Below are 17,064 nucleotides of genomic sequence, written 5' to 3' on the forward strand. Positions count from 1 at the left end.
ACATTTTTCCCCCAGCAGGCATTGCGAGCTCTACCCAGCATTCCAATGGGCAGCGGGGACTGCGGGAACTGTGGGATAGCTTCCCACAGTGCACCGCTTCCAAAGTCGACGCTGGCCCCGTGAATGTGGACTCAGAAATTCGAATTAGTGTATTTAGTATGGATACACAAATTCGACTTCATAAGGTCGAATCCACAAATTCGAACTAAGTTGATTCGAAATAGTCTTGTAGTGTAGACAAGGCCTTGGACTCTTTTAGCCCAGAAATTCCCATGACATGCTGCTCTCTCTACTCAAGCAAAAATGGAAGCTTCTCAATGTCTAGTTTGAGTCTGATCAAGCCCACAGCAAGAACGGAAAGGTAACTCTTTACACTTTCAGGAATTAAGGGATTCCAAGCAATCTAAGGAGGAGACTAGATTAGCGTACAAATGTAATCCAATTAGGGGGATTAGTCATATCCCTAAACGACATGTACCCCATTTTGGTTTTCCATATAAACATTTTAATTGCCTCAATAACTAGTTCCAAAAAAGTTGAAAACTATCAAGCCTACAACATAAGAACTTTTTTTTTTTTATTAAATGAAAAGAGGCCTTTTTAAAGTTTACTTATTGGTCTGTCAGCCACACTTAGTTTGTAACATTAAACATTGCATTTATCTTAACCAGTTTCACATTTGCTCAATTTTTCTTACTTATCGGTAGTGGTCAAGGCAATGAAATAATTAAAGACTCAAACTCTAGTCAGCATGTTAAAACTCATGCTGGATTCTCTATTAAGCATCTGTTTAGGCTAGTACTGTATTGTAGTGGTGTTAAGGCACTGGCCACTGACCAGACTGACATTACAAAACAAAACACCTCAGCATGCCAGAGGAGTACAGCTAGGTGTGAGGGAAACAATTACAGATATTTAACATTCAAGGAAAATTTTAGAACATTACCAGCAACAAAACATGCTTTACCATGATTTACTGTTTTTCTGGACAGATATCAATTCATCTAGGGCAAGTAGGAAACTTCCCCAAGCAACTGCTATTAGCTTCTCCAAATTCAAAGCTTTCATTTTGAAAAAAGTTTAAGATGTTAAGGATGCAAGAAAAACCTTCCAACCACAGAGGTTAATCTGGTGCATAGATGTCCTAACTGTGCAGTCAGTTCTAGTGTCTCCGCAGCTATCCTGGAGATTCTACAAGCTGCAGCAGAGTGAAAACTGGCTCCTCTTGCTAGTTTTCATTGCTGTTTATTCAGATTTCTGTGGGCAGCACTGAAATTGATAAGAATCAATTCAATTTCATCCTGGGAAGCTTCTGAGCAACAGCAATTCCATGGGAAGGGGCACTCAAATGAAGGTGTGGACAGGAAGATGGAGTTAAATAGTGGAAACAATACCACCCTTTGACAAGCCAGAAGCTTCAGGGAGGAGTAATGCGAGAACTCTCATCCCAGAGCCTTCTGGTTGCCATGAAAGTGGGTAAAGAGAACATTTTCTTCCTTCCCCCCACTTCCAGAAACATGAGTGGGGAGTGGAAAGACTTCAAGTTTATCAGATAACCAGAGGCAGAAATTAAGCGCCCCCACCCACCCCTTCCTAAGCAGGGCTCAAGGACAGTGTCCCTGTAGGAAATCTCAGTCTTCTCCCAACAGCTAAAGGGTACAAGGATTGGTTTCTCACAAATGGTGCACCTGAACAGTCATCCTTCCCTATCTTTCATGTCCTCCATAGCACAATGGGAGGAAGTTCCAATGCAAACATCCCTAAATTCTGAAGAGTTCATTTGTTCTATCATCCCCCTGCCTTTACAAAAACAAAGCTATGGCTTATTGAACAAAAATAAGCCAGTCATTGTTATAAAACTAGTCCTACAATCATCATTTTCCCTGTGTTCTCAGTTGAATTATCTCCATAGGCATTATTAGCTACTGTGATCCAAGGAAGGAGGGGGGTCAGGCAGAGGAGACACTGGAAATCTGATTCTCCAAGTCTTGGCTACTGACCTCTTGAATATGCAATCCAGCTGCATTTCTGATTCTTTCCCCTAACTGCAAACTGGATACCAGCTTTTGCTCCCTAAGCCCCTGCTGCCCTCCTCCACAGAACAGTGCAGACAGCATACACTATAATCCAGTTAACTCCCCTCATGGAGAAAGCTGGAGAGCAAGAGGCAGCTGCAGGTAGATCAGGGAGGCAAAAATAGTTGGGTGCCTGGCTGCAGCAAAATAGCAAATTCCATACGGACAGCAGAATTCTGTATTGTGTCTCATCTTGGAAACGTACCAAATTCAGACCTCTGCAGACCTCTTGCCATAATTCTGCACTTGGTTCACATTTTCAGAGTTATCTTTGAAACAGGGCTGTCAAGCAATTAAAAAAGTAATTGCACTGTTAAACAATAGGATCCCAATTGAAATGTATTAAATATTTTTGGATGTTCTTCTACATTTTCAAATATATTGATTTCAGTTACAACACAGAATACAAAGTGTACAGTGCTCACTAGGTTATTTTTGAATTACATACATAGTATTTTTCAATTCACCTCATACAAGTACTGTAGTGCAATCTCTATCATGAAAATGCAACTTACAAATCAAGGTTTTTGTGTGTTACATAACTGCATTCAAAAAACCAACGTAAAACTTTAAAGCCTACAAGTCCACTCAGCCCTACTTCTTGTTCAGCCAATAGCTCATTTACATTTGCAGAAGATAATGTTGCCCACTTCTTGTTTACAATGTCACCTGAAAGTGAGAACAGGCATTCACATGGCACTGTTGTAACTGGCATCACAAGATATTTATGTGCCAGATGTGCTAAAGACCACCATTCCAGAGGACGTGTCCATGCTGATAAACAATAGAATACCAATTGAAATTTATTAAACAGTGAAATTAAAACTGATTAATCAAGATTGGGGGGTTTTGAGTTAATTGTGTGAGTTAACTGCAATCAATTGACAGCCCTACTCTGCAACCATCAAGCTTTTTTTTTTTTTAAAAAAGGGGGGGGAAGCTGGGATTCTGGGTCATAGTTCTGAAGCAAGAGAGTGAATTTCAAGGCTATAGACCCTATAGCAACGGTTTTCAACCTCCCCTCCCCCCCCCCAGCTATAAAAACTCCACAGCTGTGCCACAACTGTTTTTCTGAATATAAAAGCCAGGCCTGGTATTAGGGGAGAGTAGCAAGCAGGGGAATTGCCCAGGGCCCCATGCCACAAGGGGCCCCACAAAACTAGAGTTACTTAGGCTTCAGCCTCAGGGCCCCAGGCTTCAGCCCCATGCAGTGGAGCTTTGGCTTTCTACCCTGGCCCCAGCAAGTCTAATGCCACCCTGCTTAGCAGACTCCCTGAAACCTGCTCATGGGTTCCCAGGGAACCCTGGGCCCCTGGTTGAGAACCACTGCTCTATGGCATCCTGCTAGTAGGCCCAGTTCTATGAAAACCAGGTGTAAGATCTCCAAGCCCAAGGCGTAGGTGCATAGATAGGAGTGGGCAAAAGAGACTGACAAGTTAAAGAAAACTACTACAGAGGAGTTTTTGGGAGAGAAGTGGGGAAATGATAGGAAGTAGAACACAGAGAAAAAGAAAAGACTGACAGCAGCTCAGGAAAGAGATATGCCATGATTATGATTGGCAAGGGAGAGAAAAAAAAAGTAGAATATGGCAGAAAGAGAATGAAGCAAGAAAAATTAGGTTTAGGGCTGTCAATTAATTGCAGTGTTACTCAAGTGATAAATGTAAAACAGATTAACTAGATTAAAAAATAGTTGCAATTAATTTCAGTTTTAATTGCACTGTTATGGTTTTACTTGTTGTCCAGTTGACTGGTCATAAGTAACCAAACAGTAGCATAGACAAACACCACAAAAAACCTGCAAATACCATACTGTGCCTGCATTGCATGTTAAATGTAGGCACATTGGGGCTGCCTGTCCCCAGCGTCTCCCCTCACTCCCCCAAAAATGTGCTGGGGCTGCCAGCCCAAGACAGCGGGAGCCAGCCAGCAAAGCAGAAGCAGTGCTGGAGTCTGCACCGCTTTAACACCCCCACCCCCCAGGAGGGACATGCGCTGTTCTCACCCCACTCCCCTGGGAGGGGGTCATGCTGTTTTCACACACACCTGCTGAGAGTGGGACAAGCTTGCAAACTCATGTCAGAGCTGAACAGGGAGATCAGCTGCTGCTGAAGCCTGGCCTGGAGTATCAGTTGCTGGATCTGGAGCCCAAACTGCACTTTGTTCACAGTTAAGAACATTTCAGAGTTATGGACAAGCTTCACTGCTGAGGTGTCCATAACTCTGAGGTTCTACTGTAACAGAATACCAAATTTAAATTACAACATTTTTGGATTTCTACATTTTTCAAATATTTTATTTTATGGTATATTTCAAATACCATAGTGCCATCTCTATTGTGAAAGTGCAACTTAAAAACATCATTTTGGGGTGGTTGGTTTTTGTTTTGTTTTTTTACATAACTGCACTCAAACAAAACTATGTAAAACTTTACAGCCCACAAGTACACTCAGTCCTACTTCTTGTTCAGATAATTGCTATGATAAACAAGTTTGTTTACATTTATGGGAGATAATGCTACTTGGGATGTAAACGCTTAACTGGTAAGCATTAGGCTTACTGTTAGCCAGACCTTAACTGCTAACCACAGTGGCAAGCCAACTGCACCCCAGCCCTGCCGGTTGGACCACAGCCCCATCAGGACCCCAGCCACTGCTGCCCTGGCCCACAAGAACAACCTTGGTTAATGGTTTACTGGTTAAACAATATAATTGTATAGTTTAACTGGTTAACTTTAACTGATAAGCCTCTACCCTGATATAACGTGGTCGCGGGGAGCCAAAAATCCTTACTGCGTTATAGGTGAAATGCCGTTATATCGGGGTAGCGGTGGCAGGACTGCTGCAGTGATTTAAAGAGCCCGGGGCTCCGGGCGCAGAGAGCCCCAGGCCCTTTAAATTGCTGGTGGAGCCCCGCTGCCACAGCCCCGGGGTAGCAGCGGCAGGGCTCCAGCAGTGACTTAAAGAGCCCAGGCCTCCCCGCAGCAGCCAGAGCCCCGGACCCTTTGAAGCACCACCGGAGCCCCGCTACCACCATGCTATATGCGAACCCGTGTTATAGCGGGGTAGAGATGTATTTGCATCCCTAAATGCTGCCCGCTTTTTATTTACAATATTACCCGAAAGAGAAAACAAGCATTCTTGTCTCCAGTGCTGCAAGATATTTACATGCCAGATATGCTAACTATTCACATGTCCCTTCATGCTTCCATTCTAGAGGACATACTTCCAAGATGAATTTTAATTGGTATTCTATTCTTGTTTAACAGTAAAATTAATTGTGACTATTTTTTTAAATCTCACAATTGTGTTTGTTTGACTGCCTTAATTAGGTTTGAACATTACTCATATATTAGATAAAGTTTCAGTATTTGTCACACTTCAATTACATTGGGTTATTTGACCAATCCTACAGCAGGGCAAATATTAACAACCAAATGAGATTAATACCAGTGAAATTCAAATATATTCATAATCCCCCCCCCCCCCCGGACATTTGGCCAGCCATAGTAGTAATACATTTAAGAGAATAGTTGATTGACCACACTGTAGTTCAATGCAGCATGTAACAGCACATACTGGCTTTAATTCCTTTACATTGCCTGGGACATGGGCTGGGGGTGATGAAAAGGAGAGGAGTTGTGGCACAGGCATGTTTCCACCATTGCTAGTAGGCTGAGTCTTCTGGCTAACAGCTGTCAGAAAAACTTTTCAAGGGCTCTGTCCAACCTTTTTTTTGGGGGGGGGAGGAGGAGGAGGAGGAGGAGGAGGAGAGGGGACGGACATGTAAACCTAGACTAGAAAGTGAAGTTACCCATTGTGCATAACTTCAAAAGTTAAGCTTCATTTCCCAAAGTTTAGTGGCGTGACTATTATTCACTGAGAAGTAGATGTGTCTGAAGTTTAAGAATTCAAACACCTGCATTATGTAAATACAAAAAAAAAACCATTAGTAAAGAAAAAAAAGTATTTTATCCATACTAATGTAAACAGCTGACTGTTTTGCTCAAACCTACCACCATCAACTCCTTGAATTTTCTTCTGTAAGGCTAAGTCAACAGCATCAGGGCTCAAAGTGGAGAAAGGTGAAAGTGAGTACTTGAAATGAGGTTAGACTAGAATTCCCACCTGATCCTTCGTTAGTGTTTAACATAGTGTTATTTATAAACCAAATTACTGTATAAATATAAACCAAGTCCCATCTATACTTGGCTTATATAGTTTTAAAACTATGGTTAATCGGTTGCAGTCAAACAGTGTTTCATCAAGGTAAGTTGACACAAAGTCCTGGTCTACACCAAGGAGGATTTTTTTGGTATGTAAATCTAGTAGATTCTCTATGACATATCTGAAGGCTTTTCATCTTAGACCTTTGACTGGATAAAAAGAAATTCTCGTTTCTTATATTAGAGATTTATAGGGGAAAAAAACAAACTTCTCCATTCGAAGGAAGTTGGTGATGAAGAAGAAAGGAGAGAGAGAGTTATTTGAGCCATTGTGTGTGTTGCTATCTGGTTGCATGGACTCATGACCAACACATACTTCAGGTATACAACTATGTAATACACCTCTACCTGGATATAATGCTGGCCTCGGGAGCCAAAAAAAAAAAAATCTTACTGTGTTATAGGTGAAACCGCGTTATATTGAACTTGTTTTCATCCACCGGAGTGTGCAGCCTCCCCCTGGAGCACTTCTTTACCGTGTTATATCCGAATTCGTGTTATATCGGGTCACGTTATATCAAGGAAGAGGTGTATTTCAGATCCACATCACAGAATTGCTTCTTAGCAAAGGACAAGGTTTCTCTTGTATCTTTCTATAGGATCTATCATGATGGCAGCTTGACACCTGACTGAGGTCTCTAGGCTATACTGCAATACAAATAAGTGATAGCTTACAAATACCAAAGCTTAAGAGGAGTGTTTCCACTTCACATGTCAAAACAATCAGTCTTTCTAGCGCTAGATAGATGTACAACACTAGTGTTCACTATACATTATCAGCTTGTATTAATGGACTAAAATATAGGAGCATAACGTTTATCACAATCCACAGAATTGATTACATCCTTAGTAGCACATACTAAAACAGATACGCTCAGCCTTTCACTGCGACGTCGACAGGAATTTTACCATTCACTGCAGCTACTTATTCCTCAGATTACTGTATATTTAAAAGAAACAATCTAACATCACCCTTTCCAGAGCGATACCAGAAATACCAGTGGGGGGGCCCTCACATATATTATAGAGCACTAAAAATAGACTGTCAAGGAACTATTTAACAGGTGGAAAGAAAAAAAATCAATTGTTTGCAGGTAATATGTTATTGTTATTTCATAAAGAGGGAGACAGATGTGATGAAGGTCCCAAGCAGCAAGTTGTATTAATTTTGGGGAAGGGGGGGGGAGAAGAGGAAGAGAGAAATACCACCTCTCCTAAAGTAGCATGGACTGACTTTATCTGTGCAAACACAAAGCTATTATGTCACAGCCGTTATTAAACTTGACAAAGTATGGCATCGATTCTTAGATGCACAGGTACAAGATGTGTTACATTCAAAGAGACCTTTGACATTATATATGAACTGTAGAATTTTTATAACCTAGTAAATGTATACAATATTGCAATAACATAATAGTAAAGCAAATCTTTAGCTTTAGGAGCAAGAGTCCACACAGTGAAAATCCACTTCTTACCAATGTTCCATAAGTAAGAAATGGAAGACTCTACCCTTAGCGGCAAGGCCCCACTACATGTTTGTTAGTTATTTGTGCAAAGGATCTGGAACCTGACAGACTGGAGAATTGGGCCCTAAATGTCCAAATAAGCAATTAAAAATCAATGGTGGTTCCACATATTTTTTCTAAGACTGTAAGGCTAATACAACATCCACACTATAACCAAGTTACAGCTTATGACTTGCAACCTCTCTTCAAGTTTTCGAAGAATCTGTCGCTGTTCACCTTGAAGCCTTACCAGCTAGTCTCACTAAGATTGGGGTGGGGAGGGTGAAAGAATGCAAAAAGAGAAAAATTCAGTTCTGCATGTTGTCCCACCCCCACCTTTGCTGCTGAGAAAAGATCCAGCACTGAAATTGCTAGTCACCAGGACCCTCGTTGAAAATAAAATGAGTAGAAGAATTTTGCCAAGAGTTAAGATCTATTGTATAGGTCAGATCAGTTGTTCTACTACTCTAGTGACTTGTCTTCAACCGTAGCTGGTATCACATGCTTTAATTAAAGGGGCCAGAAATCATTTGGACAACTATGAAATAACCTGCTAATAAGGAGGATGTTTCTTCCTAAAATGAGGACAGTTACACTAGGATTTTCTAAAGCCTTAATCCCAAACAGGTGCAGCTCCACTACTGGCAGTGACAAGGCTCAGGCATCTTTACTACTACTCAGAACGGGGCTCTCTTAATACCTATTTAATACAAGTCTTGTCAACACCACATGTCTGCTGCCAAAAGTGAAACTATGTACACTTGGAATTATTAATACAAAAAATGTTAATATGATGAGAACCACTGAGGACTGGTCTATGAAGCATGTGAATTTGTATTCCTCCTATATTTTTTGTTTAATGTAACTAGGATGTTTTTATCCATAAGTGTCTAATCCTTTATGGAGTATGACTAAGCTCTTGATCTCAAATACCTTACAGCAATGATTATTCTAGGTTGCATTTACACTTGGTGTAATTATTTCCTTGCCATTACTTATTGTTTGTCAGGGTGGATAAAGATCAATGATTTTTAAAAAAATGTTTGTTTTACTTAAATTGGAGTTTTGATTTAAAATTGGATTTTTTGATAAAATGCTTTTTGAGAAAAAAAAACTTATCTAAAGATGCATCTTAATTAAAACTATTATACATCAGAGATCTCATCATGGAATAGGGATTATAATTTTTATAGTAGAAGACAATATATTCATGTAATGTTTAAGAAAAAAGTTTTGTAAATGAGTTCCAATAGTTCATGGATTAGGGACCCAATTTTATGGGGTTCCACATGCTTCTGTATAGATTTAGGTTAATCTTTCTATCTACCCAATGGGACTCAGTGCTCAGTCTAGAAGATACCATCAGAGATGCTTAGTTTTGCAGTTTGCAAACTGGATTTTTGTGTCTCCAGAAGTAACATGCTTGTTAACAGCAAAAATGTTTTTAAATAAATATATAGAGGTGAGAAATAGCAGCTATATTGTCCCTCTGCAAATTTGTGTACACAGAGTCAATCCAAACAATCATTTTCTGATATAGCTATAAAACGAATCTGAAAAGTTTTCAAAATAAATCACTGTTTAAAAATGTAGGTTTCATTTTTAGAAGGCACACACTATACATCTGAGTTGTGAAGAATGTATTAAGGTTTAACAACCAACAAGAATGCACTTTTATGTAGAAAACCATGATTAAATAGTCTTCCTGACTAATGATTTAAATCAAATTCACCCTGTTTGTATACCAACATTACCTAAAGGCTCTAATCAGCATAAGTTCCTGTACTGTACAAAGATTTTACATATTCTATCACACACGAGAATATTGAGAACATTAAAGTTGTAAAGTCAAGCACTCAAAAGTTAGGAAATGCCAAAATTAAGGTTACCCATGCAACCTTAATTCAGCCCTCTTATGTGTATTCATTATACAGTTTTTAATTACATTATCACATACTCCCACTCCAAACCCCTCAATCCCCTACACTGCCAGTGTAGACTAGCCCTAAGTGTGCCCACTCCCCAAGCTCCTTGTTCTAGTCTTTGTTCAATTCTCCCCTCCATACCCTGACTCTTCGTAGAACACACTATCCTCCACCCCAATGGTTCCCAGTCTTTTCCCAAATCCTGCAGGCTCCTTGTCTCAATCTACTCTCCTCCCAACCCTCAGGCAAGCCTTGCTCTTGTCCCTTTGCATTAGAATCACAGTTTCTTCCACCAAACTGCCTGAGCCCAGAAGTTAGGGAAGGCTCACTGAGAATACAGGAGACAATTTCCTTGCTGTCAGCCTGAGGGAGTCATCCAGCATGAAAAATTTCAGCCCAGCTGATTAAAGTTCAGCAAAAAGTTATAAGCAAATGAAAAAAAAGTGGTCTTATCATGGGTAATGCTGAACCTTAACCAGCAATACTTACATAGCTGCCTGTGAAATGAAAAAAAACCCTGCCCCAAACACCAAGATTAATTTGAACAAGATGCAACAGTATGAGGGAAAAGGGGTAGAGGAGGAAGGAGTGTAATGAGATCACAGATAAGTTCCACTGTAGTCACAGCTTGATATTGTAAATCCTTGAAGATTTTTTTTTTTTAAAATCTGCATTCTCAAGTGCTGCTCAACCAGCCATCATTAGTTGACAGTTCTTTTTCCTACATTTTAAGTTTGTTGCCTTTCCACTTTGTGTCCCCCCCCCTTCTTGTATTACGAGAAAGTGAATAGGCACACCTGACTGATCATACACAAATCAAAACCCTTGAGAGCAACTCCTGTACCCATAGCACATTAGAGATCCAGAAACTCACTATGTTAACCATGCACTGAAGTCTTGTATTGAAGTTTGAACAGGGAATACAGCAGAAGGCTTCCACACACAATCTGCCCCTTATGGCTAAACAGAGCTCAAGTTATTGAGTTAATATTAGGGCGGTATGTTCTGCAACTGCGTTAGTATGGCTGCATGGCCCTAAGATGTTAATTTTTTTAACCAATGCTATTAAAAAGCAACAATTTCTTTTGAATTGCGAAATTACAATTAATTTATCTCTAGACAGTTAATATTTCGGTCATCTCCATGATGAATCCCCAACAGCAGGAGACTATTACTTAAATGGCTCCCCACTCCAAAACAATGAAAGATTAGCATGCTATATCAGTTACCAAGCACTGAAGTATCAATGCCACTATGTAAGCCACAACCAATTGTACCATTTTCAAACTGGACAAGCTCCCAGTAAGATAATTTATTGTAATTTTTATGCTAAGAAGTACTTCAGACACAATAAACCTCTAGTTTATTATTCTTGCAATTGTTACATAATCCATGTAATAATATTCTTCACTGTAGTCATGGCAGCAGCGTGGGGTTTTTTGGTCTTTTAGGAAAAGTGTTGGATCTGTGTGTTCGGTTTAGAACATTGTTTTAAAAGGTCACCTGCAAAGAATTTTTTTTAAATTGGGTTTATACTGCATTTGTGTTTCCTCATAATGTACAAGAGAGGTCAAAAAAAAAAAATCTGTCTACATTTGATATTTTCCTGCTGGGTTTTTTTTGGAGCCCCAGAATTGTGAAACATATCAAGTCTGGCTTTCCCTGGTTTTGCGGGAAATTTTCTTGAAGAAACATTAAGCTTTAAAGAAAGACAGCCTGTCAGGATTCCTTCCCCACTCTGAACTCTGGGGTACAGATGTGGGGACCCGCATGAAAGACCCCCTAAGCTTATTTTTACCAGCTTAGGTTAAAACTTTCCCAAGGAACAGATTCCACCTTGAACAGTATGCTGCCACCACCAAGTGAATTAAACAAACATGCAGGGAGGGCCACTTGGAGCCCTACCTTCCCCAAATATCCCCCCAAACTCCTACACCCCCTCCCTTTCCTGGGGAGGCTTGAGAATAATATCCTCACCAATTAGTACAGGTGAACACAGACCTAAACCCTTGGATCCTAAGAACAATGAAAAATCAATCAGGTTCTTAAAAGAAGAATTTAATTAAAGTAAAAAAAAATCACCTCTATAAAAATCGGGATGGTAAGTACTTTACAGAATAACAAAAGACTCAAGAACATAGAGGATCTCCCCTCTAGGCAAAACCTTGAAGTTACAAACCCAGAGATAAGCCTCCCTCTTCCTACAAAAGAAATCACAAGCCAAAATAAAAGTAAGCTAACGCATTCCTTCACTAAGACTTACTAATAATAATGGAGTTGGATTGCCTGCTTTCTTGATCTGTCTCCAGCAAAAGTCACACAGAACAGACAGACAAAGCCTCCCCCCCAAGATTTGAAAGTATCTTGTCCCCTTATTGGTCCTTTTGGTCAGGTGTCAGCTAGGTTACCTGAGCTTCTTAACCCTTTACAAGTAAAAGAGGAATTAACCCTTTACAGTGTAAAGAGGAATTTTATGCTACCCTTAGCTGTCTGTTTATGACACCTCTCAGCTTCTACTCAGGCATTTGACTTCAGCATTAGAACAAAAAGTTTAACAGTCTGAAATAAAAATCCCTTCCTCTTTCAATTGCTCAGCTTTCAGTTTCTTGACCCAAGATGTACTAGTTTCACCAGTTACTCACTATACTACATGCCTGAATTTCTAGTGTTAGGGGCAAAAAAAAAAAAAAAAAAAGGATAGAGTGTCCAGAACACTCTCGTTTCCCCTTTCACAAGTCACCGTTAAAAGGTACGGGATTTTAGTCACCTGGGTTGTAAAGATCAAAATAACTACAACTCAGAGAGCTCAACATAGCAATAATTATTTATTACAAGTCTTTTATATGAGGCCCATCCCCATGGTATTTGGCTGTATTTTAGATTACAAGCAAAAATTATTTCCTCTCAAATACTGTTTAAATAAAGTCTACCCAGTATAGGCAAAGCCTGCATGTCCATCACCCCACTTTCTCCTTGCACGCATACTTGGGGGGTGAACCGGCTTTCTTAGATTGTTGGTTGTTACCCAAACACGTGCACTGAACAAGGCACTTCCCTATAGCACAGGGGTCGGCAACCTTTCAGAAGTGCTGTGCCGAGTCTTCATTTATTCACTCTAATTTAAAGTTTTGCATGCCAGTAATACATTTTAATGTTTTTAAAAGGTCTCTTTCTATAAGTCTATAATAATACAGGGGTAGGCAACCTATGGCACGTGTGCCGAAGGCAGCATACGAGCTGATTTTCAGCGGCACTCACACTGCCCGGGCCCTGGCCACTGGTCCGGGGGACTCTGCACTTTAATTTAATTTTAAATGAAGCTTCTTAAACATTTTTAAAACCTTATTTACTTTATAGTTTAGTTATATATTATAGAAAGAGACCTTCTAAAAACATTAAAATGTATTACTGGCATGCAAAACTTTAAATTAGAATGAATAAATGAAGACTCGGCACACCACTTCTGAAAGGTTGCCGACCCCTGCTATAACTAAACTATTGTTGTGTGTAAAGTAAACATTTTTAAAACCTTATTTAAGAAGCTTCATTTAAAATTAAATTAAAATGCAGGGAGTCCCCTGGACCAGTGGCCAGGGCCCAGGCAGTGTAAGTGCTGCTGAAAATCAGCTTGTGTGCTGCCTTTGGCACACGTGCCATAGGTTGCCTACCCCTGCTATAGCATATCCATTTAGATACAGATAAGTACAGTCACGCTTAATGATTCAATCTAAGGAATGCTTTAAGTATTTGTTTCCTTCATAAAGAAAGAAAAGAAAATGGACTTAGTAACAATCCACCAATGTGAACAGAAACAGTCACACTTGTCTGAGTTATTTCAATGCAACTGAAATGCCCTAGGAGAGCTGTAGGTTTGTTTAGATCACAAAGACAGTCTTATGGATAGAAGCCTGAATCTCTCTTCCTTTGATGAAGTTTAAGTTTCTGGACATTCAAGTCATGGACAAAATTGGTCTAAAGATTAGTAACTTACTTAATTCCATTTCTTTGTAAATACTTCACGCACACAAAGACAACTTCTTTAGCCAACTCGAGTTACAGCATAAGAACCTGGCATGCTACAAACACGGAAGATGCTATTACTATATTATTTTATTCTGCATATTATAAATAAGCATCCATCAGATGATTTGCCATCCAGCAACTTCACCACTAAAGTTTACAGAGACACCAACAAGACACCTCGATCTCCCAGCCTAGCCAAACATCTCAGTCGCAGGTGCTCCTTGCGCTGGCAGCCGACACTCAGGGAGCCCCCAAGCTGCAAGGCGAAGTGGGCTGTGCCAGACACAACGGAGTACGCCCTAGTTTGAAGTTACCAGGAAAGGAAATCCCTCTGGCGGAGCGCCCCTCTCCCTGAGCCCGGGGCAGAGACCCGAGCGCCCCGCAGAGTGAAGACCCCCGGGGGGAGAGGTCTGCGCCGAGAAGCTCGTATCGGCCACCGAGAGCCGCTGTTGCCCCACGAAGCGCCCGCCGGGAACTCTGGGTGAGGGGAAAGCACCGAGCTCCCCCCCCAACCGAGTTAAACCTCCGCAGACAGGCCGGGGCCGCCAAGGCGCGCTCCGTACCTCCGAGAGAGCGGGAGGCGGCGCACGCCGCCTGCCTACAGCCAGCTCCCCGGGGGCGGGTCTGCATGCGCGGGAAGGGAAGGGCAGAGGAGCGGGAGCGCGGGCGGCGGTCAGTGGCCGCCACAGCCCTTTGTACTGCAGCGCTGGGGTCACCCGAGCGGCAGGGGGACGGTCTCCTACCCGGCCGGGGGCGGCTCCTCCTCTGCTTCTGGCGCCGAGCGGGGTGGGCTCCCTCTCCTCGTCGCTGGAGAAGTCGGGCTGGGCGAGCGCGGCGGGCGCGTTGCGGGCGGTGAGGTGCTGCAGGTAGAGCTGCACATACACGTCCTTGCGCTGCTCGCCGCCCGGCAGGCTCACATTGTTGGCGATGAGCTCGCTCTTCAGCTTCTCCTTGGTCAGCACCGACGGGTCCGCCAGGAACTCGGGCATCGCCGGCCTCTGCCGCCCTCCCGGGAGAGACACCAACAAAGGGGGGGGGGGCAATCACCTCCCCTGCCCAGCGCAATGAACCCAGCAACTCGCGGCGCGCTCGGCAAGAGCTTCGCCCGACCTCCAATAAAGCGTATCCGGATTGGCCGGGCGAGTCACGAAGTTGGGCTTCTATTGGCTGCGGGCTTGAGGGGGGAGCGGCGCAAGGGTTCGACCAGCATTAGTGCTTTGCGCGAGGAGTAGTAACGCAGTTTAAATTCGGCTCAGGCGGGAGAGGCGCTGGCGTTACGCCGTCTCCCTCCCCCCGGTGGGGAGGTGCCATGGTGCAGACACCTCCCCCAGGAGAGCAGGAGGGGAGCTCCCCCCGCTGCTAAGTCCTCGCCCATACGAAAAGGAGGTCGAGGTCTTCGCAGCTGCGGAAGGGAGGCTTCTGCCTGGGGAGGAATTGCCCGACTCTTCTGTAGTCGCTCTCTGGGAGCGGAGCACAGAGGGTTTTGCTGCCTGTGTTTCAGTGGGACATATAAGAACCTCTTAGAGCCCGGCGTGAAGTCTCCCATTGGTCGCGTGGTCCCGCGGCAGGTCGTCTGAAGCCAGCACCAGTGGCGCGATCAGCTCCACACAGCCTCGCTTGTCCCATGTGTGTCCTTTGCTTGTCAAAACTCTCACTTTCAGAGGCACTGTGAAGTGCCTCTTCACATGCGGGCCTGGCCTTCCTGGATTCTTCAGGAAACAGCTTTGATCTGGGCACTGATCGGGCGGAGGAGATAAAATCCAGACAAGGCATTGCCCTTGCTATTAAAAGCTGTGAATAGTATGTAAAAGGTAAAGGAAGAAATCCCTTCTAGTGTACTGCAAAATTTGAAAGGGACATTGCCCATTACTTGAATCCCAATACCACAACTTGCACAGGAGCATGCCCATGGGGAATAGGTTGCAGGATTGGGAGCTTAGATTGCAAGGTCCTTGGGGCAGTGAACCCTGAGCTCCCGGCAGCTGGCCTGATATCAGACCCTACTGGCTTCAGGGGAATGAGGGTGGGGTCTTGTGGTGAAGCATGGATGAGGCCACAGCCTGGGCTAGGGGAGGCTTAGCCTCCCCTGGCCTATTATATCCGCTGCCCGTGGTGAAAATTAAATCATTTTTTACAGCTTTTTCCAAAATTGCACTTCCCAGAACTAGCGAGGGCTGCTGCACTCTGGTGGATTCATTCCAGAGGTGACAGGCAATGTTTACACCCACAATCTTCCTCTGGGGTTCCCCAAAGCAGTCAGTTTTAAATTGCAGTTGAGGCTCCTTAGAAACCTCTGTGTATAGATTTCTGAATCAGAAACTGTCCATGATTCCTCCCCACATAGCAACAGCTACTTTGGGGGCAGGGCTGACCAGCTAAGGGCTCCCTTTACAGAAGGAGTTTTGACTGCCCCTTACACCATCACAGCTCCACCCCTGAACAGATTTTCTGCCATTGGTGGATCAGTGTTGTGCCAGAAGAAGTCAATGCTAAAGCTAGCTTGGGAACTTGTTACCTTGCAGTGCAAATAACCATTAATGAACTATGATTGTGTGCCTTCATTCTTAATAATTTCACATCTATTGAAGAAAGAGTGTCACAGAGCAAGTAGGATTACAGTATTAAGTACATTATCAGGTCAGTTTGTAAGACAATTAATTTGAATTGTGGATGGAACGTGTCTTTCCTTATTGACAGCACTTGAAGCAAGTATTTCTAAAACAAAGTTGTCATCCATTTCCATCTTCGTATGAAACAAATCAGATAGTCTATGCTTTATTAAACCTCACCCAAGGTTCATACAGGTTCGATAGCACATAATTGGTGTCTTGGAAATGCTTAAGAAAAATAGAATCCCTGCCCCAATTTCAAATTAATAATTCAAAATGTAAATACAGTGAAACCCTGCTATAACACGATGTTTGGGGTCCAAAAAATTCCATTGCGATAAATGTGGGGTCGCAGTATAGCAGGGTTTCAAGCTGGTCAGTTTAAGTCAGTGGTCCCCAATGCGGTGCATTGATGTGCGCCGCCTAGTGCCCAACAGGGGAGAGAAGCCGCGGCCCTGCGCCTGCCGGGGACAGAGAACTCTGAGGCTACGGGCGCCGGTGCTCTCTGTCCCTGGCAGGTGCGGGGCTGCGGCTTCTCTCCGGCTTCAAGAGGAATCGCAGCCCTGCATCTGCCAGGGACAGAGAACTTCGAGGCTGCAGGCACCAGTGCTCTCTGTCCCTGGCAGGCGTGGGGCCGCTGCTTCTCTCCGGCTTCAAGAGGAGCCACGGCCCCACGCCTGCCGGGGACAGAGAACTCCAGGA

General features: G+C 43.0%; 1 protein-coding gene across 16 annotated transcripts in view; it reads right to left on the reverse strand.

Moving 5' to 3' along the window:
* TMPO (thymopoietin) overlaps positions 1–14,981 on the reverse strand; it is a 43,735-nt gene extending 28,754 nt beyond the window's left edge. For 4 of the 16 annotated variants that reach the window (XM_039495217.1, XM_039495208.1, XM_039495152.1 and 1 more), the window contains exon 1: positions 14,497–14,978. In XM_039495217.1, coding sequence (XP_039351151.1) covers positions 14,497–14,742 — 246 coding nt within the window. In that variant the 5' untranslated portion in view covers positions 14,743–14,978. Of the gene's footprint in view, positions 1–14,496 lie in introns of all 16 variants that reach the window. The other 12 variants (XM_039495179.1, XM_039495145.1, XM_039495175.1 and 9 more) reach the window with 6 other exon arrangements.
* Positions 14,982–17,064: the final 2,083 nt, after the last annotated feature.

Source organism: Mauremys reevesii, linkage group 1 (assembly GCF_016161935.1).
Source record: "Mauremys reevesii isolate NIE-2019 linkage group 1, ASM1616193v1, whole genome shotgun sequence".
NCBI classification, from domain to species: domain Eukaryota; kingdom Metazoa; phylum Chordata; order Testudines; family Geoemydidae; genus Mauremys; species Mauremys reevesii.